Here is a 25,629-nt window from a genome sequence, read left to right on the forward strand (position 1 = left end):
AATGTTTCAAATGTCATGAAACCTAACCCTAAGCACAGCCTGAAGACTAGGAAGACTGCTTTGCTACAGAGGTTCAAATTGTAACAATCAGCTTTATTTTTTTCGAAGCATGTAGATTATCTAAAAAAAGTTCCATGCTAAGTCTAATTAATTCAGAACAAGCATGCCTGCAGTATGGTCTGCATTCCAATTCAAATTACTTAAGGAGTCGAATCAGACCATAAGAAAACCAAGTTTCCTTTAATTAAATTATCTTTCCTTTGCAGTCTGTTCATGATTCTTTTCCTCTTTTTCCCCCAACAGAAGTATTTCTGAAGCTTGTAACTTACCTAATGTCGAAGCTGGCACAACTATCAAATGGGGACCTCTGTTGCCCTCTTGGTAGAGATAAGCCAGAAATGCAATAGCTTGAATTGTTTTTCCTAAGCCCTAAGAGAAAATAAATCCATTTAAACAAAATTTACAACCTGTAGGAGATAAAAGTGTTTTGTATTTGTAAGACAATTACAGTGTAGTGAAGGCCCAATAAAGATTAGAAATCTGATTAGAATATGTGTTCTGTTTAACCAATTTTACAGAAGACAATTCCTTCTTAAGTAGAACCTCAGTCAAACTTCATTATCACTTCAGCTCAGTATCTGAAGATTCATTTTTATAATTTATGAAGTTTTTCATTATTGTTCTATATCATCCCTCAAATCATGTTGAAAAATTTACTTTCCTGAAACAATGGTGCAGAAAAATGATTACTTTGAAACTAAATGTTTATCTCCATTGAGCCAGTTGCACAAAAGCTATTCCACCTATCTCTGAAATAGAATTTAATATAGTAATCAGATTTAAGATAAGCCTACATTTCCACCAACACTTACTTATCCTCTTTTTTGCATCATGAATTTAAAAAATTTATGTATCTCCCAATAAACACACATTCTTACTAACACAAAACATACAGAAGTTGAGAAACACCGCCAGTCATAGCAAGGCAAACCAACGCATTCATTCATTCATGGTTCATCAGAAGATGAACAGAAGCCAGGATTAAAAACAACAGACCACAAGTTCAGCAGCTGCATCACTAAGTTTTTTCTGTTGTACAACTATGGGTGGTGTCAGCACTCAATAAAACCTCAAACCCATAAACTTGTCTCTTAGTTCAAAGTTTATAGGGAGTGTCACGACCAGAGATGGTGGAAATGCTGTTTCTGGAGAAGCAGAAAAGGTTTCTACCTATTTCGTTTTTCCTGTATTGTCAGCTGTCTATTTTGAAATTGATGGAGAAGTGCAGAAAATAGGGGCTCACTATACTAAATGCTGGACAAGTAGAATGAAATATGTTTTTTGGGCATGAAGCTGTTAAAATCAATGGTTTGAAAATAACATGTGGTAGAAACTGGTTCCACTGCATCAGAAGACACCATGTGACTTGTAATTGTCAGTGTCCATGAATCTTAGGCTACTTTTGACTTTCAACTGGAAAGGAGGAGCTCAGCAGCTTCTAAGCTCTTGGAGAACTGTTTGCCATTTAAGATTACTTATAATCTGCTTGAGGTTTCTAGGCAAGGATTTAACAAAGTCTTTTTTGCAACATTTTAATAAATAAGCAGTTTCACACTTACCATCTCATCAGCCAAGATTCCATTCAATCCATGTTTATACAGCAGTGCTAACCAGTTCAAACCAATCTTCTGATATGGCTTCAGTTTCAAACTGTTAAAAACAATCAAGCTTATTACCACCTTTTATTTGTTTCTCCATGAAACTTATAGTAATCACAGAATTGCAAGTTTAACATCGCCTTCAATTTAATGCAATCCAGATCTTCCTATGCAATGAAAAACACAAACTTCATTAATCAGTCACCTGAACACAAACTGAGTTGCTTACCTGAATTTTCACAGACCCTAAATGATCCAAGTGAGTAACACAAGAAATAATTTTCTTCTAAAATCAGTGATACACACCCAAATAAAAGCAGTTACAGAACCACTAGTTTTTTAAATAGACAATAAATTAAGTGGCATTTTGCAGCTGCATCCCTAAGTTTGCTCTGTTGTACACTTACTGTTTGTGTCAGCACCAAAGAAAAACCCAAATCCCAACACACAACCCATAAAACACACTCAACAGCAAGTCACCCAGTTCAGCACTTTTTTTTTAAAGACGAATCATCACTGACATTCTTCCTGCAAAGGCTTCCTGCTTCCTCCCAGGTTTTATTTCCACACAGCTGAGAATCCATTTGCTATTTACCTGTAACACACTCCAACTCTAATTCAAGTTGCTACTTTAGCCATTCCCACTTCACCCCTATGTTTCCTAACCCTTAGGATAACGCCCTCCACCATATCCATATCCATTCCTCCTAAGCTCCCTCTTTACTCCTAATATCCATTTGGATATCCTTACCAATTTACCTCTCTGAAATAAATACTTCCCCACAACACCTCCCTGCTGCCACTCCCACTGGATACAGAGTTCCAAATTACTTTGTACATCTGAACTTCCTGACCAAGGTCTTTCATCCAGCTGATACATCTTCCTAGTTTGTTCAGATTTGTTCCTATTTAGCATCTTTAAAATCTAATCCTGTTTGAAATCTGTCCCCCATTACAGAGGTTTGTTTGGGCTTTTGTTTGAAATAAGTTGACAACCCATGATTCCATCACTCAGGGTTCGCTTTTACATTCACCACAAACTGAGGAAGTAAAACAAGGTATTAAACACTGTTATAACTTGTTATCATCCTCCTTGCCTACTTTCCTAATACACTTAAGAAATCTGTTGGAGTCTCTCAAATGCTGAACATCTCTATCTAGCTCACTGAGAGCTACTAAGTAACAAAAATCCTCAACTCTGCTTTCAGGGATTACATTTTTGAACATCTCAGTCTCCAGGTACACCTTATTGTCCAACACCCTTATAAAATAAAAAAACAAGAGATACCTGCGATTCAGAATGGAGGGTTGCTGTATGTTCCATTCACATCCTCCATCTCGAGTAATCCTGGTTACCTGTTTTGTCAGTTTATTGGAAATGTCTTCACATTTATTCATGAGCTTTAGAACCACATCCCTCTCCTTCAGCAGTATCTTGCAGTTCCACACTATATCTTCTGACAAACCAGTAGTCTTTGTCATTTTTGTAAACTGCAAAATAATAATAATAAAAAAGACATCTGTGAGCACTGGTAATAGCAGCAAATGTGCTACAGTGAAAATCCACAGCTGCAGCAGGCAGTAATTAAAGTAGGAGACAGCGATAGCATCCCGATCTTTTAAAACTTCAAATACTCCTTACACTTGGCCCACTGCACACTGTGTGAATCCACACTGAAGGTCATCATTGCAGTTCCCCACACTGTGAAACTTGAAATTTTAAGAGATGCAAATTCTCTTAAGAGTTTCTAATGCAAAATACAGGAGCTTTAAACTCATAATCCTCAACAGGAGGCCACATATGGTACAAAGCCAGCTCTGAAGGTCAGGCCCACTAACAGAACAAAACCCCAAAAGGAGAAGAAAAAAGCACTGATTCTCATTAAGATGCCCTTTTAAACAAACCCTATTGGATACTGAAGGCATAAGATGTAAGCATGATGTAGGCATCAAGGCAAACAAATGAACCTATAAGGAAGGCTAGTGCATTTTGTTATGGGTCTGTCTGGGGCTCAGCATTACCCCGTCACAGTTCTAACTACCAAAAAGGGCACATTCAAACTGGACTTAAGCATAGTAAAAAAGAGGATAAGAAGTTTCCCAAAATTATGCTAGGTTTTCTGTGGTCAATGAGTATTGACTGTACAGAAAAGCCTTACTTCCACTGCTTGCTTCCTCAAGTGCACACTAGTTACTTTGTATTTCCTTCCCTTAAACTTCGTATCTTCATTACAGTATGAATATTTTACATGTCAGAGCCAAGCAGCCTGAAGTTGTGTCAAAACAGGCCCTTCAGGCCCATTGATTTCTCCTGAATTCCATGTAGTGCCATCTGCAGAAAGTGCAAAACCTACCACAAAATATGTTTCTGTGGTAACTGGAATCATATTTATAATATTTTCACAAGTAGTTATGCATATTTCACTGTAAAGAACAGACTTTTTTTTGTTTATTGATGGATTTAAAGAATTGAAGAGTACAAGATCGTTTGGATTTGCCATTTTTGTATTAAAGCAGAGGTAATTCTCACAGACTTTTCTGAATTTTAGATCAGGGATCTGTTAACATTTAGCACAAGATTTCATAGGCATATATCCTCCAAGAATTCTTTCAATAAAAAAAAGGTGTCATGATCCAGGTGTTTTGTGCTAACTCACCAATACTGCCACACTGCAGAGTAAAAGCAAGTTTTCTTAAGGTGAAGAGTATAAACAGATTAAATTAAAAATAAAATTAAATAAAAACCCAACTTTCATTAAAAAAAAAATTTAAAAATAACTGGAGTGATGCAGGTTGGGGGGGGCTATGTTTGGGGGTTTTTTGTGTTTTTTCCCCCTGTAAGTCCACCAACACTCACAGGTTAGACCAGGCTAAGGTGCACATGTCAACACCTGCACAGAAGTTTTCTACGTAGACATCTCTATTTAGAAATAAAAAAGAGCCCAGTTTATAATAGGTGACTACAAAATTTCAACATTTGTTTTGACGCCTAAAGCTTTGGTTGGCATGAATAGAAATCCTGTAATCCATAAATAAAGGTGTGGAGAATTGAGCCATCTGTTATTAACAGAAATGGTATTGTTTCATGTCAGCACACTAACACATCCAAGTTGCAACAAGAAATGCTTTAGCCACTGGTTTGCATGTGAAACACAGGGTGTTACCCTGCTCAGAACACAAAGCAGATCCATGGGTGGCCTTTGGTTTCTAGAGGTTCTGACATCCTCCCAAGTTCAGTTTTTTTCAAATGCGGCCCAAAAATGTGAGACCATCATGGAAACTGAACCCATGAGCTTTCCCAGCAGTTTGAACTGCCACACCAGCACACTGCCTGGGCTTACTTTACACCACTAGCAATATCATGTAGGATTTCACTTTAATGCTTAAGGGTGAAAGTCAGCCTCAATCAACAAACTCCTGTTCCACTGTAAGCAGTTTCCTATTTCTAACCTGATGCATTTGCTGCTTCTCTTCAGTTGGCTTTGGTGCAAGGTGGTTCTGGAGTTTGGTTTTCGTGGCAGTTTGCACATGTGCAGCCAAAGAAAATGAGATGAACAAAACAGCTGAAGCTACTCTCCCTTGAGTTTGTATCTCCTAGCTCACATACTGCTGCAGTGTACAGAACATGATGGACAAGTGTGTGCTTGACAGCTCAGTTCTCCCATTCCCCCAAAAGTGATGCGCTATGTCAAAATTTCTATCTAACACTTTCCATCAGCTTTACTTGTGTGTATTCTGTAAGAATTTCTACAGACCACAAAGTCTTGAAATGCTAAACAAGACAGCTTATTTTGTGATAGAGTAATACTGTGAAATGAGAAAAAAGACAGGATACAGCAAATCTCACTCAAGCCTCAAAATCAATGTTTTTACACTCAAAGGAAATTCAAATAGGTAACAGTTATACGTGTTAAAAATAAGAAACTGAATAGCATTAAATCCTCTTCAGTTCATCTCCCACATTGACCAGAGGCAGCAGGAAATTGAATTAGGCACACACAGCAGGCCAAAGAACAGACCACCAGCCCAGACCCCAAAAATCTCAGCTGAGCTCCTCAGGGAGGGTCTTGGCTCCACCTTTGTTTCTTGGCACACACACTGACTCCAGGCAGGTACTGCCCCTACATGACTGTGCTCACAGCCTCTCTGCTGAGAAACAGCACTGAGTGCTGCTGTTTCCAACACCAGTCGATTGCACAGCTTGGAAAAGAGAGCACTGTTAAAATATAATTAGGCACCAACAAGTTTCTTAGAGGAGCAAGAATGGGGAGGGAGAGCAATTGGTGCCCAGAAGTGCTTCCACCAAGGAAACAAACCATTGTGTCTGCTGGCCCACAATGTGTGCCTGTGGGATATCACCAGGACCTCAAAGCAAACAGGAGGGAAAGGTGAGAAACCAACATAGGAGACTGAGGGGGAGCCTCACAGCTGTCTATAGCTTCCACACAAGGGGAAGCAGAGGGGCAGGCACTGATCTTTTCTCTGTGGTCACCAGTGACAGGACCTGTGGGAATGGCCTGAAGTTGTGTCAGGGGAGGTTTAGGTTGGGTATTAGGAAAAGGCTCCTCACCCAGTGGCTGTTTGGGCTTTAGAACAGCTCCCCAGGGCAGCTGTCACAGCACCAGCCTGACAGAGTTCAAGAAGCACTTGGACAATGCTCTCAGGCACACTGTGTGATTCTTGGGGCTGTCCTGTGCTGGGCCAGGAGCTGGACTTCGATATCCTTCTCTGTCCCTTCCAACTCAGAATTTCTATGAATCTATGAAAAGACCCACCAGGAGAGGAGGTCTCTCTTAACAGCTGCTGGTTTATTACCTTGTGCCTGTCTGGAGGAGGTATATAGCATGAGGCTGGCACAGACCAGGCCTGCACTGAGAGAGGAAAACATCACTGAACACTGGCCCCTTGCAAAAGATCTACCTAACATATGATATCAGACCAAGACACTGGGAGGTGAACTTTCCTCTTCACCCTGTCCTGCAGCCTGGTCTGATCCTTTGCTTCCTCTTCCCCTACACAGACAATGACATTCGTGGAGCTTATCCCTGCCTCTCCTCCTAGCTGTCACAGCCATGCTTTCTGCTGACCATCCTTTAGTTTGTCTGCTGCACATCTGCTCCCCTTGTGCTCTAATCCCCAATTCCCAGCAGTGCAGAGCTGCTCCTCATGGTCTCCCATCTGCCCATCACACCTCCTCTTATGTCTCAGCTCCATGCTTGGGCTTTGCAGAAGCACCTGGAGCCTTCTGGAAAGAGTACCTTCCAAAGCCTCTGCCTCAGAGAGCAGCGTGCAGTTTTAGGTTGTCAATATGATGAGCACTGAGGAAGGTGCTCTCAGAAAAACATCCCAATTTCTTTTGTTACCTACTACTTTCCCTATGCACATAATGTATTCTGGAGAGAGGCCACCAGCCCTTGCACACCAAAGCATCACTTCTCCAAGGAGACTGACACCTAAAGCCTCAAGGACATACCTGAGTACTCTTTATGCAAGCTGGTGTTTGAGGGGGCTCTCCCAGCTAGCTGTGTCCAGCACTGGATAAAACTACCCTCCTGGAAAATGTTCTTGATCTACAGCATAGGCACTTCTAAACTGCCAAATGAATTAATCTTTGTGAGCAAGGACAATTTCAGCTCTCTCCAATTATTTTGAGAACCAAATCTTTTACTATGTATTTTAAGCATTACTAGATCAAGATAAACATCTGTCTGAAATTTCTACTCCAAAGAATAAGTATTTCAAAATGCTCTTATTAACCTTATGAGCTTATGAAATTAATTTAAAACTCTATGGAAACAAAATAGCTTAGTCCAACGTAAAAAGATTATCTAGAATAAAAAAAAGACATTCTTACTTATGGTTTCTTGGAATAAAACATTCAATTTACAAATTAGTGGGCTTTAGTTTTAATCTCAGGCTGAGCACCTAAATATCTTCCTCGATTCTAATAATGAGCAAGTGGTAACAATTTGTAGTGCTTTACATTGTGTTACACAAGGTCTCATCACAGTAAAAGAAGACCTTAAAACCAAGCCAATTTCTTTAATGCCGTAACTGAATCAGCTCTCTCCATTATTCTAATCACTCTTATTAATTGGTAGGGAAAAGGTTGTGTTACTGAGCTACTGGATCTTTACAAACAATTAAATCCACACTGATACAACACATCTGCTAAAATCTGCTGCTAACCACTTCTACTCTGGGCAAGTACTCACAGCACTACATAAACATGTGGCTGCTGACAGCAGCAATCTTTATGAAAAGACAAATTTTGAATGCAAACAGGCCCATGCAGCTTTTTTTTTTACTGTTAAATATTTCGCACAGAGAAAAAGAGAAGAGCCCTGTAGCAAATATTTCTGCAAAGAATTAAGCTCAGGCAAAATCCAACAAGTTTAGAAAGGAATAGCTGTATGACAGATGTTCTGTGAGAAGCCAAAGGCTTGGGGCAAAACGGATTTCTTTCGCAGCATACCTGTACGTTGTATTTTTTAAGTATCGTCCTCTTGCCTCCCCCCTTCCCTTGCACCACAACACACAAAGACCATTTTGTTTTCCCTAAAAATCTGTTTAGTATCTGTTACTGTTTTGTGGTAAAATATTTTACACACTGAATAATAAATGTTATTGTTTTACACACGTTGAAGAAGTTGTCACGTACATCAGTGGGGGAGGTTTCAGAACACACACGGATGGAAAAGCACCAATTACTCCATAAAAAGGCCTATGCACAGTTACTGCTTTAAAACCCAAACCCCTAATAAATTAAATCAAGACAATCTGCTGTAATGCACTTCAAATTTCTTACCAGAGCATCGCTCTTAGCAGGTCTGATGTCTTGCAGTTAACTGAAACTGTATGAAATGTGAAGTCTGCAAACAAGCCATGGTAAACATCTGAAAGTAACAATGCGGCGAATGCAGATAATGTACTTACCAACAGATATCGCTTTCCCTTCTGTGGTGGAGTGGGGCTTAGCCTTCTGATGCTTTAGCTTTTATTAATAAAAACACAGCAGCTCACTCCACTAAAAATGGCTGCATTACTTAGCTAGCAAAACCATGCTAGACACTAAGCTGCAGTAGAATAAAGACACACAAAAAAGAGAGAACAACCGTTTCTTGCCTGAAACTGAAAATATCCATGCTGGCTTCTTCAATCATGGAGCTACTCTGGAAGCTGCTGCTGCTGCTACACAAATGTCTGCAGTAAAGGTCCTGCCACATTCTTCCCTCCTGCATGGGTTTTCAGCTACAAGAGCTCAGAACAGGCTAGCAAACACCTCCTTCACAAGTGAAAGCTCTAATTTCCCCTTCTGGAGTGAAATCAACCAACTTTCTGTGCTATAGAGTGAGTGACAGTAATGTCAGCCAATCAGCTTGAGTTTTCCAGAAAAATCACCCCTTAATTCATTCAAAATCAGGTCATATGACACTATTTGAAATGCTATTGGCTTAGGAGGAACACACTATTTTAGCCTAATCAGGCTAAGGCCACCCATCTAAGCCTCCCTAGGCTGAAGCCACCTTGACTCTAGGCAGGCTGGGGATAGGAGAGGAAGAATGCAGACCTACCAGAGCCTCCCAGCTGTTAAAGGGCCGGAGCGCTATTATCTTCTGAGCCTTTTTCTGAGAACACTGGGGAATCAAAGTCAGTTCGCTCAGGGAAGCATCCTGCAGGAAGCTGAGGATTTTGGCTTTGTAGCCATCCTCCATCACTTCATCGCCGCTGCTGTAGTCCTCATCCAGGGAGCTTCCGCCATCTTCGGAAGCAGACTCGTCCCCCATGTCTTCTGTTTCTCTTTTAGCACTCCAAATGCTCCTTTTGCCTTTGTCCTTTTTCTGAAAGCCGTTCTGCTCTTTCTCAGAAGATTTCTCCTTTGTCTTCTCTTTACTCTCATCACTTTGGCTCTCAGTGGAGGCTTCGGTCCAGTCAGCAACTTTCCTTTTGGGAGGAAATTCCACGCCTAAGCGTGCAACACAGAAGGCAACAAGTCAACATATATTGGTTAAGGGCTGGTGAAAACACAAGTTGTTCCAAAATAGAACCTACAGATCTGTAAAACACAGTTCTAGGATTTAATACACAAGAACTCAACAGCAGGTGTTACGAAGAGAACAAAAAAAGCAAGTCTGTATAAAACATGTAAATAGCTCCAACTTTAAGATAAGCAAAGCTAATTCGTATAATTCTCAAAAAGCAGAAGGTTTTAAGTAGCCATATTAAAATAGAGGTGATCGATGTTATGTAATATTTGTGAGCTGCAGAAGCTCTGAGGTAAGAGCAAACAGTTAAGAACTCTGATGTGCCTTTAAGATGAGATACTGGTCCCACTGCACCTGACTGCAGGGATACTAATTCTGCTCATTTGAGAAAACAATCATTCCTTCACCAGGAAAATGATATATTTTTTCCATTTGAATGCATTAAAGTACAGTATTAGAGGCGGGACAATGAAAATATGCACTTTTCAAAAAATCTCAAAGAATGAGGTATTTCCTACCAAAATAACTCAGCTATCTTAAAATCAGACAGAAGTTCTTTAACAGAACACATGCAAATCATTTTCAGAAGTGCCTTGTATGGGTTTTGATTCCTTCATTGGAAAAGAGCACTTGCAGTGCAGAAGGTTCTCTTCTGCCCAATCCCAGCTTGCCACTGATTGAGTCCAACCCTGACGTGTGCCTTCTCAGAAGCAGCAAGGACACAACTTCCTGAGTACTGACAGCTCTCTCCACTTGTAAAGAATCCAATTAAGAACGTTACCCTATCCCAAGAACACTTAAATAGCTGATACAGCAAAACATGTACATATCTGACAGCGGTGTAACATGCTAAAAAGGAATCAACTCATTAAATAGGACTTAAGCTATAATTTGCAGATTTACTTGGAATCACTAGGCTTGCTCCCTGCCACATTTAAAGTATTGGTATTTTCAGATGGGTTGCATAATTCAAGGCCTATTTCTACAATGTTTCACTCCTAGAATACATTTTAAGAGGACAAAATAGCATAAATCACTTGTTACCTATGCACTTATTTGCAACTGCTGGTTTAGAAATCAGTAAATTACAAATTAGTCCAGTTAAAAAACAAACTAATTTTTAAACTTGCAGGAAGGGAGCAGGTATCAGCTTTGACATGTATCAAAATACATTTTAAGATATACCCACACATAATTACAACTTTTATATCTATCTGTATTAGCAGGGCAAAGATATTTATCCCTACTTAGAGAACAAAAGATAAAAATACAGAAAAAAATCAGTTTCCTTCTATTATCCTCCCTGTAATACTAATTTCAAGTATAAGTGCAAGTTTCTAGGCATGGTGCTGTCAGGACTGTCACTGCTGGACATTCAAAAATATTTGTATCACAAGTCTGTTTTGTCTTGGAATAAAATGGATTATAAATCTCTTTACCGTCCTCATCGTCTGCAAATATTTTCAAGGCCTCCAGTGCATCATTAAACACCCAGTTATGCTCCTGAAGTACCTCTCTCAGCTCCTAGTAAAAAACAAGACATTTTGCATTGTGGTGAGATAAGCACAAGCTAAATTTCTGTGCCTAGTAACATTAGGCAAAGAAAACCCCTGTAAATCAGATGATTCGAATTAAAGGAAATCAAAAGGAGAAAACCCTTCAGAGTTTCTCTTTATACACTCAGTTTAGGCAGAGCTGCACTCCACTTTTTAAAACGTGTAAGAACACACAAACAAGCTTTGCTTCCAACAATTTACAACACAGTATTGAAAGGGCTTGACCAGTCACTGAGGATCCTCAGGTACAGAAGTAATACAAAGTGTACAATATATTTAGCAGTCCTGGGGTGAGTGTGAGAGTGAGTGAGAGAGGGAGGGGTAATTTCCCCTTGCATTTTCATAAGAAGTCATCAGATGGGACTATGCTAGGCTTGTCACAGGGCCAGAAATGTAGGAAGAGAAGTTCCATATAGTCCTAACCACATCCCACTGCTCTCAGTTCAAGACAAGCTACATTCTAAAAGCAGGAACAGCAAAAGCCTTCCTACCCTGGGCTCTTTCCAAAGTGCTGTTGGTATAAGAACTGTTTCATATGGACTATCAACAGCTGCAGTTTTCTTAAGAAGTCAAAACCTGATGTGCCATAGGGAGACATCAGCTCACCTCCTTATCCAATCCAGGGAATATCTTCTGCAACTTCTTCACAAGCACCTCTTGCCTCTCCCATTGTCTTTTGGGTTCTGAGTCATCCAGCTATATTAAGAAAAGGTATCTATTAGGTTTAATATAAATTACAGCTACAGAAGCAGAAGAAAACCTCATCAATATAGCTTATCCTTAAAGAGCTGCTCTAAATGACAAAAGCACTTAAGACAAATTCAAGTTGAAGTGATTCCTCACACATAGTCAATGATCAAAAAAAGATCAAAACTTTCACAAACATAAATGTTTTCAGCCACAAAAAAACTGGAACTCTTTACTTGATAAGCAAACAGTGTAAAGTTATATACCAAAATATAAAAAACTTAGAACTGTCTAGCTTGTACTTTTTTAAAATCAAAATTTATTAGTAATTCTGGACGACATTTAAGGCAGAAGATGTCAGGGCTGGCGATCAGATTGGATTACAAGCATGCAGTGTTTAACCCACCAAAGCCTACAAACATAAAACCATGTGTTTATGTTTAGATTTATGGGTAAAAACATCCACAAATATATGTCACAGCTTCATGAAGTCCCATCAAAAACTGGCAAAACCTTTCATCAACAACAGCTTCACTAACAGTGACTACCAGCCAGCAAAATGGAAGTTAACCAGTGCCAAAACTTCCACAGGCCACAAGCTACTCTGCTTTGTATCCACCACGAAGAACTACACAAGTTTCTTCCTAGAGCTTTGAATGTGAAGTGGTTACAGAGCTACTTACCTACAGCAGGCTGGATTAATATTTACTTTGCTGAAGGAGCACAAACCAGATCACCCAGAAGCACTCTGAGTAACAGAGGACACTATTCCTTTCCTCAGTGAGCCTACATTGTCATTAAGACAGCAGCTACAGTCTGTACAATAGCTGCCATAGTAAGCTCTGGTCTTAGGAGCCAGAGGGAAAAACAAGAATAGGAAAAAAAAAACCCTGCAATTTCTCACTATAGTTCTCTATAAGGAGTTCTAAAAACCCATGTTTCAGATTTGTTTTTTCCTTCCCCTTTTAATTGTACTGAAACTGTTAAGAACAGAAATCAAGATGATGCATGAAACCAGGTTCAGTGGAGCATTGTTTGCTAGGCTGGCTGGTTAATAATTCACTTAAGCCTCCTTTTATAACTTAAACCAGGGGTTTGGTGAGGAGGAACAAAACCAATTCACACCCCTCTTTCAGTAAGAAGGAGACTAAATGAGTAGTAGTATTTTTGCTGTAATGGAAAGCTGTGTTTTCTTTATTTGGCTCTGTCTGAGGACAATATTAGTTTAAGTTTCAACACAGTCACCCTCTTTCATCCAGCCTCCAGTACTTAGGTAGAATTCTCTTTCTCTACATAAGTGGCTTTCAGGGATGTCTACTGGGATGCCTGGGAGATGGCCTCGTGACAGCACTATAGGACTGTGCAAATCTGCCAAGTACCATCCTGTGCACCAGGATCATGGCACAGTTTCCATTTATTAGCAGAGGTCAAAGTAGCCAGTCCTTTAAATGTAACCAATTCATTATTTTTAAAGCTTTCCCTAAATGGTAGTTTCAAGTATACATAAGCAACATTACCTCTATAAAAAAGAACAGCAGTAGCAAAAGATGTTAACATCATGTGCTTGAGGAGATACAAGGAATGACCTGAGGAGGCAAAGTGATCCAGAGCCTGTAATTCCCACTGTGATTCAGTTCACAAAAACTGAATGGTACTCAGAACCTCACATACTGCTACCTGCCATCAACCACTTCCACCAAAGCAGTCAAATGCCTGGTGTGATACAAATCCACAAGCACTAAAGAACAAAGCAGGTAATTCCACTCAGAATGCCAACAATAAAGTACAAAAAACTCATTCAGACGGCAAGATCTGATTTGACTGGACTTTCTGATAAAACACACCACTGTCACTGACCAAGTAATTCCATTAATTTTACAATGCACAAAGAGAAAAACACAATACTTACGTAACTAGCTTTTGACTTTTTTGCAACTCGCTCATTTTTGGTTTTGCAATTTGTGGGAGAATCTCTTAGTTTCCTTTTACCAGAGGCAGCTTCAAAAAGAATTGAGATGGAAAAGAAGAATTAGTTCCTTTCATTAAGTTCACCCCAAAACAGTAAAATATTTCAATTACCACAACGACGTAGTAGCTACTTGTTACCTGCACAATGTTTACCAGTCTCCATAATGGTTTCCCTCCTATAGACCAAAGAGACATTGAAACTTGAAGCAAAGCAGCTGCTTGAAAGTACATGTTTATTTACCTCAGTTTTCTTTAGAAGTCTGGCAACTAATCAAGTGATTACCTCTCGTATATAACAACTGAAATAGCATTTTTTTCTTTTTTATAATTGCCACATGTTTTTACACACAAACTGCATAAAGGTATATCTGTCTCTGTTTTTATTCAAGCTGGTATTTCTTCCAAGCTGAACCCCATCTGTGTGTTAGAATATGTACATCACTGCCAATCTGGAAGTGCTGATGACTGATTTCTGGCTCAGGTGTACAGTGGAGTAGTTACCAAATGCTTTTCATCATTAAATCCAGATGTCTGAAAGAAAACTATGCATATTAAGTCTGTGATAACCTTATCACTTACAAATCGTCCATATAAGCCATAACTTTCTGTCTATCTAAGCCTGGTGATTATCAAGAGATTATCATCTCAGCATTAGGGCCTGCCCAGCCAGGTGCACTTTCAGACTGCTGTGCACAGTTCATGAAAGCAAGAACACGTTACCACTGTTTCTGCACACCAGCTTGGCTTGAAGCAGCATTACCAGAATAAACCATTGTGAAAATTCCTAGGCCATGACCTGAAACAGTACTGGAAGTTAAATCTTTTCTAGAACAATAAGTGCCTGCAGAGCTTTGGTGCCTGATACCAGAATCTCTGGCCAACCTCACCTTCCAGCCTGACCCAAGAGACCAGTGAAGGAGCACACATCCACACACACCCTCACCCACACAAAATGCACACTTGTTTTCCAATCCGGAAAACTGGATGATCAAAACAGTTTTACCTCTGGAACATTAAGTAGCCATATCTTTGCACAAGGAGACATTTTGTGTGGAAACACTTTCAAATAAATTTTCTACTGCAGTCATTCACTCTAACATCAGAGAAGTGACAAATATTTTAAAAAAGAAATCACTAAAACATCCCAAGGGCAGAAAAGTATTGATAATTCTTTCTTAAATGAAAAATCCAGTAGAAGATACCAGAAAAATAGTGATTTTTTTCAGCATCCATGTATTCATATATATATGTAAAAATATCATAGAATCATAGAATGGTTTGGGTTGGTAGTGACATTGAAGATCATCTAGTTTCAAACCCTCTGCCATTGGCAGGGACACCTTTCACTAGACCAGGTTGCTCAGAGCCCCATCCAACTTGGCCTGGAACACTTGCAGTGCTGGGGCATCCACAACTCCTTGGGCAACCTGTTCAGTGCCTCACCACCCTCACAGTAAATAACTTCTTCCTGATATATAATCTAAATCTACTCTCAGTTTGAAGCCATTCCCCCTTGTCCTGAGGGGAATGACAAGAATGACCTTACATGGTCTTGTAAAAAATCCCTCTCCATCTTTCTTGTAGGCTTTCTTCTGGTACTGGAAGGCCACAATAAATACAAAAGGCATGGTTCAAATCATCCAGAGAATGTGCCAGAGGAGGCTCTCCTTCAGCAATCCTTAATCTTTCTGCCCAAGACTGAATATGAATATTATGAGGAAAATGCATTCTACTGGCTTAAGTTTGAGAAACGTGTGGTTGTCTTGATGTCCAAATTAGGAGCTGTCAGGCTGCTGCTAGGTCAAGCACTCTAAGTCATTGGAGGCCTCATGCTATTATTTCTTAAGGTGAATTAAAACTGCATTCAGGATTGATAATTCTGAATATGAACAGTGACCCTGCAAACCTCTTTGGCCTAAAAAATACATGGGCTTGATATAAGAGTATTTCAAAGATTTTCCTGGCTTTAGGTTTTGGGCTGAGCATTCAACAGTCTTAAGAAAGTCCCATTGTGAGCAATTCTAGAGGCAATAGAACTGAAAAAGGATCTGGATAATCATGATCTCAAGAAACTATCAACACAGAATTATTTAATAATCAACCTGTGGTCTTTGGAAACCTAGCACATTTGCAAATGAAAAAAAAAACCAAACCCAACTTTCTGAAGACATTTGCTTGGCAAAGTACACTTAATTTTTCCTTCCTGTGCTAAGGGACTAAGTGGTTGAAGGGATAAAGAAACTCTTCCTCTTAGATGGGAACCATCCTTGGAGTGCAGGCAGGGCACACCAGACCTTCCAGAGGAATCCATGTCTTCCCCATAAATTTTGTAACTACTGAGCAATGAGAAAAGCAGCTCCAAGTTCTCAAACTTTAGAGAAGCACCTGTAATGACTCCCCGTTACAAGTTGCTACCTTTAAAAAAAAATCCTTTCATTACTGTGACTTCCCTCATCATGATAAAACAAAACAGTAATTTCTGACTGTTCAAAAAGCAGTGAATATCAGATTTACATGAGGTTTCAGCTCAGAAGCACCCCCAAGGCTTTCACGGTTGTCAAGATGTACAGAAAACAACACCAGAAACAAATCACAAGCAATAGGTATTACTGCAACTTCACATCTTTCACTCAGACACATATTTGCAACGTGTCACATCTGATCTTCATACCTTTAAAAAGTTTGTTTCTTGTTTTAGCTCTATACAACTATTGAATTGAAGCTATAAACACAAGTTTTTCGTCAATTTGAAAGGACAGAAAAATTCAACGATGTCTTGGTCACAGTTTTTCCACAAAGCCATGCTTCACAAAACTGTGTCTTGCCCTGACCTCTCACACAGTCAACATTTCACAACAAGTAAAGCATATCTCAAACTGACACAGATAGGCAGATGTTCAGTAATGTCTTCATTTTTTTAAAGTGTCCAAAATCAGATGATTTATATTATCACTTTCAGGCATGCTTACTCCTAACTAAATATTTTATACAACAGGTGTGATTAGTGAGAATTTTGCTGCCAAGATTTTTCTGTGGGCTCATACTAAAAGGATGTGAATCAACATTCTCAGTTCAACACAAAAATGGCCAAAAGGCAGGGCCTACATACCAGAAATCAAAGTGATTTAGTTCAGACACTGTGAACTGCAACAAAGTTTACGGATATATAATCCTTAAGGGGTTATGTTATATTATATAATATATAATCCTAAATTGGTTTAATATTAACCAACTCCTTGAAAAGTAATCATAGTATACTTCATAGTAAACTTCTAAAGTTTGGGTTTTGTTTTTGTTTCGTGGCATTTTTTTGTTAAACATACCTTTGTCCTTGAGCTTCAAACCAGCAGCTATTGCTTCATCCATTGTGCATGCTGATTCTATCAGCTGCAAAACAAAAAAAAAAAGGCAATTGCTAAGTGGAGAAATTTAATCCGGTTGAACAGAGGAAGACAATGCTAGATCATTTGTGATTGAAAAGAAAAACCCAAATATACTTGTATTATAACATCCAAGAGCAAAATCAAGAGGTACCAAATTAGCTAGACTGATCACATAAGCTGCATTTGCAAACACTTTAAAACATATACCAGAAAACATTTTAAATACAATGTCGTTTATTATGGCTTTTTTCCCTACTTCACAAACTTACCCTGCAGATTTACTTAAAAGCTAATTTTTTCCAAGTCTATTCAATATTACTATAACAAAACAAGATTCTAAAAAAACCCTAATTTTTTAACTCAGAAAGTGTCTGTATACTGTTATGTTGCACTGGTCCGTTTCCTAAGTACATGTGTGAAACTCATAATGTGCCTCAAGGTTTATCTGTACTTCCTTGCAGTCCTGGATTCTTTATCCATGTGAAATCTCAACATAGATCCATTTTACAAACTACGTGTAGAGACTTCTAGAAGGCTTTTTGCAAGTGAGGTAACAGCAACAAAAGCAAATGACCTAAAGGTTACAAATACAGAAAAAAAACCCCACCAAAAATGAAGTTATGAGGACTCCTGATTCCCAAGTATCTGTCCACATTTGGAAACAGCATCTTACAATTTTCCTATAATGGCACAATTTCCTTTTCAAAAGGCTCATGATTTTTTTTTAATAATCTTCATCAGTTGTGTCAGGTTTGTCAGGACAGCTTGTCACAGATCCTTCATGAAGGAACAATGGATTTGCCCAATATTCCTCTGCCCTCCTTCAAAAATGTTGCAGCTATGTAACTGCAGAAAAAAAATCTGTACAGCCTCCATTTCCTACAAAGTTCTGCTGATATAGAAGCTATCTTCCATTCTCCTGAAAACAAACACCATCAGCCCCACGTACTGCTAAGTAACTAAGTCACAAAACAGCAGTCAAACACACCACATAGCATTTCTAGCAAGTTTCTAAGCTACAGTGAACTGCTACCAGTCTTTGATTCAAATAAATTCCATGCAGCCAAAAACTGAATAAAATACATTCTGGATGTATACCACATAAATTTTAATTACAATGTTCAGGAGAAAAATTCATAAATTGCTACTTGCAACCCTTCTTTCTTCCCAAAATAAAGGGAGCCTAAGAATAAAGCTTGATCAACTAGGAAACAAAACACAGCAAGGAGCACCAGTAAAATGTCTATTTCTTCAGTGCCACTTCAACAGCCAGGAAATTTAACAGATGAATTTAAACCCCTAATTATATATTAGCATTGAAAAGTAACCTAGCTAAAAATACTTTTTACTGCACTAAAGGTATTTTACTGTAATGAGCTACCCTATCTCACTTGCAAAGACTTACCTGTAGATTTTACTGTATATTGGACAATGGCCAAGATTGATCTCCGGTTCACACGTCAGCATAATCAGAATAAATTACAGTAAGTTCAAACCTACTCTTTGCCTCACTGGAAGTACTAAAGTCTTTGCATGTTAAATGTCATAAATGCAAGGATGCAATGTTTCATTGACTGGAGAAGATGGCAATGATTTCACTCATTCTGCATTTGATCAGTTAGCTCATTCCAACAACAGCAGTTATCAAGTTATCAACTGAGACAGCTATAATTAAGCTTAAATGTCACAACAGAAAGAAACACTTGAAAGATTTTCTATACACTGGAGTTCACTGTTGCTGAACTTACCTAAAGGTGTTTATTTAAAGTCTGTGTGTCTATATATTAATTTTTATAGATACCCCAGTTCCCGCATACGTAGAAATGTTAGATAGCTGTAGTTCCCCTGAAATGCTACTTTTACCCTTTTGCTATCAACAAAATAACTTAGAGCTGCACTTAGAGTTTGCACGGCCAGGTTTGATAGTGGCAGGGACCACACAGGTGGCTTCTGTGAGAAGCCAGCAGAAGCTTCCCTCATATCCAAAAGAGCCAATGCCAGTTGATTCCAAGACAGCCCTGCTGCTGGCCAAAGCCAAGTCCATCAGTGACAGTGGTAGCAGTGGCAGATAACAAGAAGGAAGTGGGGGAGAGCAATGGGGAGGAACAACACACCTGCAGCAGGAAAGAGGAGGGAAAACTCATGAGAGAAAAACAGCCCTGCAGACACCAAGGTGAGTGCAGAAGGAGGGGGAGATGCTCCAGGCACCAGAGTACAGATCCCCTGCAGCCCATGCTGAAGCTCATGGTGAGCCAGCTGTGACCCTGCAGCCTATGGAGGTCCAAGGTGGAGCAGAGATCCATCCACCTCCATCCCATAGAGAACACCACAGCAGAGCAGGTGGATGTCCAAAAGAAGCTCCAAAGGAGGCAGGTGGATGTCCAAAGGACCCCATGGGAAGCCCCCACTGAAAGCAGGCTCCAGGCAAGACCCATGGAGAGAGAGGCCCATGCTGGAGCAGATTGGCTGGCAGGACTTGTGACCCTGTGGGAGGGACCCACAGTAGAGCAGCTTGCTCCTGAAGGACTGCACCCCATGCAAAGGGGTCCTACTGTGGAGTAAGAGAAGGCTGTGAGGAGTCCTACCTCTGAGGAAGACTGATGAACTGATAGCAGTCCCCATATCCCACTCCCCTGCTCCACTGGTGTGGGGGGAAGGAGGTAGAGAAGATCATGAATATAGCTAACCCCCAAAATAAGGGAGGGGTGGAGGGAAGGTGTTTTAAGATTTGGGTTTATTTCTCATTATCCTACTCTCATCTGATTAGAAACACTGCTTCTAAAATCCTATAAAATAATCATGAAAATAAATCAAAGAACTGAGCATCATTACTTTTAATAATTCTTGGTCACTTCTTTGGGGAAAAAGTTCCTTCATTGTTTGCAGCTTTGAGTCTCTGATATCTTCCTCTTCAGTCTCCTTCACAGCTGGCTGCTGATTCCCACCATTTACAAGTGCCAGCTGAGGCAGCTCCTCTTCAGATTTTTCATCATCATCAGTCTGTTCAGAGCTACAATGTATGGGGGAAGATAAAAAGAACTAAAATTTATTTTTGCTTATGAATGTTTTACTCCACCAGAACATTACTGTCAACTAGAACCAACAGGATTGCACAAAATGCATTCAGATGCATTCAGTAACACTGAATCAACTTGTATGCAGAGACACCTCCATTCAGGGCAAAGTCAGGCATGTATTAAGTACAGTCTCCTCTTTGCATTAAACAATTCCAACTTGGCAAAGGGAGGAACAAAGGAAGAACGGACCAGGCAAATACCATGACTTAGCCTCATATTGTGCTCCGAAAGGTTACTTGATAATTTAGCAACAACCACCTTAATACATTTCATCATTTCAGCTACCTGAATTACATCAGACTACCCCAAGTTTATCTCAAACATTCCTACTAGTGTTTATTTGCCCAGCAGATAAGCAGATGTGGATTAGATTCTTTGTAAACACTTTCCAGGTGCAGCATCAACTCTCTGTCCTAGTTCTCAGTTCTCTGAGAAAGAAAAATCAAAGTTCCTGTGAAGCATCTTACACTTATAAATATGGAAAGAGCCTTTCTGAAAGAGAGTGTTCTGAATTTACTGAAAGGTTCATTATTAGAGCTAATCTGCAGGAAAAGCAACCCCTATGTACCTTTCAGGATATTGAGTTGCACAGATGAGACTCTACCTAAGCACAGGTTTCCCATCCTCATTCCTTCACAGACATGTAAAAATCTCCTTTTGTGAATGAAAATTTATTGAACTGTAAGCCATTTCATCAGAAAGGCTTGCCTGCAGGTTTCTCTACATGCATATAGGTAAAAAGACTAAAAATAAACCTGGTTTTCCTCACTACATCTTTCTTTAGCAGCTGCAACAGGCAGATTGTAATAGAATTCTGGAAAAAAAATAGTTACATGCCACTTACATAAAACATACATACAGATAACTGTTCATTATAGAATCCTTTTCTCCCTTTTCAAAAGGCACACGCAGCTACATGGACGCTCTGGTTGTGCCTCTTAAGAGTAGGGAAATAACAAGAGATAACCCAAATTATTCTTCAGCTGACCAAGGCATTGAGTTGTAAGCCTCAAAACATGAATCCTACCTTCACTTAAAAAAAAAGTCCTAATGAAATGTCATATTAAATTCTATTTGCATATTTCTGATCTTTTTGCCTTGATAAGGAAAAAGGTTTCTTTAAAAAAATGCATATAAAAAGGAAAATCAATCCAAATGAAAATGGTAACACTGCAATTATCCTATCCTTTCCTATCAGGGAATAACATCTAGACACTTGTCAAGAAAGCTAGAGTTGCACACATCATGAATCTTGTCCTCTTTGTATAATCACATTCTTATCAAGCATAAAGAAACACTCATTCAACTGCTAAGCAACTCTAACCCGCAAAACTTTGTTTTAGATCTGCTTTATTTCCAATAGAGTCCCGTCAGTGACTCCCCAGTAGCAGAAATTATGGCACACTCTCTTTTAGGAAAGATGTATTTTCTACTCTGAACTTTCTGCTTTCTGTTCTATACTTTGTTCAAATGACAGAAGCTTGGATACTCCACAAAAAGGAAGTAAAGGCCCCCAAAAATCCCCAAAACCCCCAAACTAGGTAACACATGCACTAAAACACACAGTGCAGACATAGAATTGACTGATTCTATGCAAAGCCAGAATTCAGCACAAGCCAGAGCTCCCAAGCCTGGACAGATCCAAGCTAACTCTTGCCCCACTCTCAATTTGTTAGCTCAACCAGAACAGCAGCTTGTGAGACAGCTCAGTGGGTTCTGTCCACACCAGTTAGCACCCAAGCCAGCACACTGGGCTAAAGCGTCAGGCATTAGGGTGCATGGTGGCTACACAGGAATACTGAAGAGTACAAGAGGATGAAGCCTCATGTTCATCAACCCCACTAGGAGTCACCCAGCTGTCCATCTCTCACCCCCATTAATCACAGGACAGGAACAGCAAGCAGTGGCTCTGTGAGTTGGATCCTGTGTGGCTTATCAGCATTGGCTCCCCATGGTACAAAACCACTTGAACTGCTTCCAGATGGGATTCATCCCAGAAGCAGAGTAACTACATTTTCACAGCACTGCACAAAAGCCAATTTGATGCACGTAACCAGCTTGCCACCTGTCTCCTTGCACAATCTACTACTTAAATCACAGACATAAGCAGGAGCTCACTTGTAACTGCTAATTTTTTTTTCTCCTTTTCAAGTAGCTGTCTTAAGTTGAAACTTCAGGGGAGAAGTGCTTTAAAAAAAAAACCCAAAACCAAGAATTTCAGATAATAGCAGCATGAAGTTGCATTGTTTCACTTCTGCTGTAAACCTCAGTAACTCCACGCTCTGTGCAGGACTGAAAACCTGACACGAGACTACACCTGTTAAGACTGCAATTCCCACAAAAGTTTTCTGCAGATTAGTTCAAGTAGACTATCAAAAAACCAGGTTAAGACATCTTGTTTTTGCTCAGCACAAGAACATCTAGAGGGCACAATTACCACACAGACATATAACTAGCAAGGGTTCCTTTAAACCATTTCAAACGGCTGCAGATGTCTATCTTAATCAGCTCACCTACTCTCTCAATGCTGCCTTTTTAGCACACACACAAGTGACTCCTGCACAGTGATTCTTCCCACCCAGCACATTCAAAAGTATAAATTTCCAAATCACCTAGGCAAAAAAAGTTTTCACTACATATAGCAAACACACCATGCAACTCACACTTGAGTTTACCTCGGGAACTCAAACTACATACTGAAGCGCTATTTGCTTCCCTGTCAAATACAGTTTCATATACCAAAAAAATCAACTCCAACAATTTAAAATTAATAAAGCAACTGTTTTATGCTAACATTTCCAAGTTGCACTAAAAGGATTTCAGAAGGGCAAAGGCACAAATACATAAATGAACAAACATCACATGTATGTTTCAACATCACCGAATTCCTCCCTGTGAGAAAATGCCTTGGCTGGATACTTCTTCCCTGGAAATCCAGTGACGTCTAGTTAAGGGCAGCTAAATCCCAAAGGAATAAACCAGAACCCAACCTAGGCTCTGATTTTCAATTGAGTATTTTGACTTAGAACACCCCCTCAAGGCACAGAGACACTACAGAAAGCTGTCTCAGAGCATACATTACGGCCGCCTGTCTCCTCAGAGCCTGGGTTTCTTCCACAGCACTGATGTTTCTTGGCTTTTCATCCTCGCTGTCAGACAAATCGAGGAAATGCACCCCTCGCTGGTGCTTGAAATAAGACTCTTGCGTTGTCCTCTGGGCTTCAGGTGTTTCTGGGACAGTGGAATACTCTGTGCAAGACATTTCAATAGGAGAAAGAAGATGAGACAATTACATATGACTCCAAGCATTTATTTGTACTTAGAGCATCAGGTAGCTCTGATTTCTTTCAGAGACACAACAGCCATTTAAACAGAACTCACATTCTCATGCATGGAAAATTCTTACAAGCTGTATTTCCTAAAGTGGTAACTCACCTGGCAAAGGATCTTCAGCCCTCTTACATCAAACAAACAATTTTGATACTACAAAGTCTAAGATAACATGTATTTTAAGTTAATAACTACTAATAAATAAATATTATTTATAACATTCATAAATATTATAAATATAAATAAATGAATACCAAGCAAAATCCTCTGAATTACTTCCAGGCTGATCAGAACATGGATAGAAACATAAGCGTATGACTGAAGAGAGAAAGACTGATGCACAGAGCAGAGAACATGACAGCTGCAGAGAGCTTTTTCTGTATGAAAGAAATCTTGCAGAAAATAAATTTAAAATAACTCACTGTGGCAGCATTGGATGGAAAAAAAGATAAATTCTTGAAGTACAAGCAATTCGCTGACACAGGAAACTGCACAGGCTTTGAAAGGGAAAGGCACACAATAAACCAAAAAAAATATGGTACCAAATGTTAGGGAGTACAATAGGAAAAAGAAGAAAATAACTCTAAAGTGGAACTTAATAGTGGCTGAAGGGATGGAGGTGAATGTAACTCAGTGTCTATGAGGAAACATCAATAAGGGTTCAATGACAGTTCAAAAAAATCTATCATTGAAGCCTTAAGACTTTCCTGTCTGTCCATCCAGGAGCCCCTCTGGAAGCACCTGAGCTGGGACCAAGGCCCTCTTGCAGTGACACTCTCCACACTCACACAGTCACACCAGGTTCCCCAGAGCAGTCTCAGACATCCAGATCCCTAATATCATTTAATCATGGTGCAGTAACAAAATCACAACTTGAGCTGGTGCCTCCTGGGCTTTTATAGCCACACAGTCTAAGTGTGGAAAAGTCTGGAGTCCTCATCTCCTGAGTGTCCAATCCCCTGGCTGGGCCACAGGACCCTGGGCCCTTTGTGGTGGCAAGGGTCAGCAGTTCATGGCCTCTTGCCTGGGGCTCTCCTCACCCACAGCTCAACCTGCAGCCACACACTGAACTACCTGCACTGAATGGACTCCTCAACAAGGTGATTGTAGCCACACACAGGAAAAGCCCAGGATAAGGGGCAGGAGAGTCAGCTAACAACTTCTGGGAAAGTTGTGTTTTAGTGATACTATTGTCAGTCCTCATACAAATAGATCTTAAATCCTCGTAATGCAAAGAAAGCATCATAGGCATCTTCTCCCTCTAACACATCCATCCTTTCTTAAAACTCATGTGCCTGTAAACCAAACACCAGCGGTGCTGCTAACTCTGGAACCACAGTTTCAGCTGGAAGTAAAGGTACCTTCTTCTGCCTCCATTCACAAATGCAGAAACCTGCTGAGTCAAATTACTACAGAGCGTAGTAACATCAGTTTTCAAAGCTGATTTGCCAGCAGACAGTAGACACAGATAAAGCTAGAATAAATTCATCTGATAGTCAAATGCAGAAAGGAGCTCCATAGTGTCTGATTCCTTCATCTGTGACAAAAGGCTTAATTTTAGTTATTATAAAAATCTAAATCTTTTCTATCACATTTAAAATAGAGGATTATGGTAATGACTTTTACAAGAGGCAAAAGTCTCATTTTGCAAAATAATCTTGTTATTTTGAAAAGGTCATATATGGGTAAATTTAAGAATGCCTAAAACTCATTAGCTCTGAAGCAGTAGTAGACTGTTCCAAGACGGACTTCCCTGTATCCAAGACCAACACATTGGCAGTGGAAGCTTCTGCAGCAGTACCTTCTTCTGTTTGTCCATTTTAGGGAGATGTGTTGTCCTTGATGCAGTTGCTTCATCGGAAAACCAATTAAGTTTTTAGATGAATACAAGAAAGAGCAAAAAAGATCTTTGGGAACATTATGAAGTTGAGTTATCAGAGCAAAGGCTATCACAATAGGATGGAAATACAAAATGCATAGAAAAA

At 39.7% G+C, this 25,629-nt stretch overlaps 1 protein-coding gene across 2 annotated transcripts in view; it reads right to left on the bottom strand.

Annotated features, from left to right (window-relative positions):
• The window catches only part of SMARCAD1 (SNF2 related chromatin remodeling ATPase with DExD box 1), a 40,882-nt gene that overhangs the window by 9,546 nt on the left and 5,707 nt on the right, over positions 1-25,629 (bottom strand). For both annotated transcript variants that reach the window (XM_085058010.1, XM_085058009.1), the window contains exons 3-12: positions 23,392-23,563; positions 20,070-20,247; positions 17,178-17,241; positions 13,796-13,884; positions 11,806-11,895; positions 11,083-11,167; positions 9,233-9,624; positions 2,947-3,149; positions 1,620-1,710; positions 330-429 (exon numbers count right to left, since the gene is read on the bottom strand). In XM_085058010.1, coding sequence (XP_084914136.1) covers positions 330-429; positions 1,620-1,710; positions 2,947-3,149; positions 9,233-9,624; positions 11,083-11,167; positions 11,806-11,895; positions 13,796-13,884; positions 17,178-17,241; positions 20,070-20,247; positions 23,392-23,563 — 1,464 coding nt within the window. The remainder of the gene's footprint in view (positions 1-329; positions 430-1,619; positions 1,711-2,946; positions 3,150-9,232; positions 9,625-11,082; positions 11,168-11,805; positions 11,896-13,795; positions 13,885-17,177; positions 17,242-20,069; positions 20,248-23,391; positions 23,564-25,629) is intronic.

Source organism: Lichenostomus cassidix, chromosome 4, assembly GCF_008360975.1.
Source record: "Lichenostomus cassidix isolate B80296 chromosome 4, HeHo_3.0, whole genome shotgun sequence".
Lineage (NCBI taxonomy): Eukaryota > Metazoa > Chordata > Aves > Passeriformes > Meliphagidae > Lichenostomus > Lichenostomus cassidix.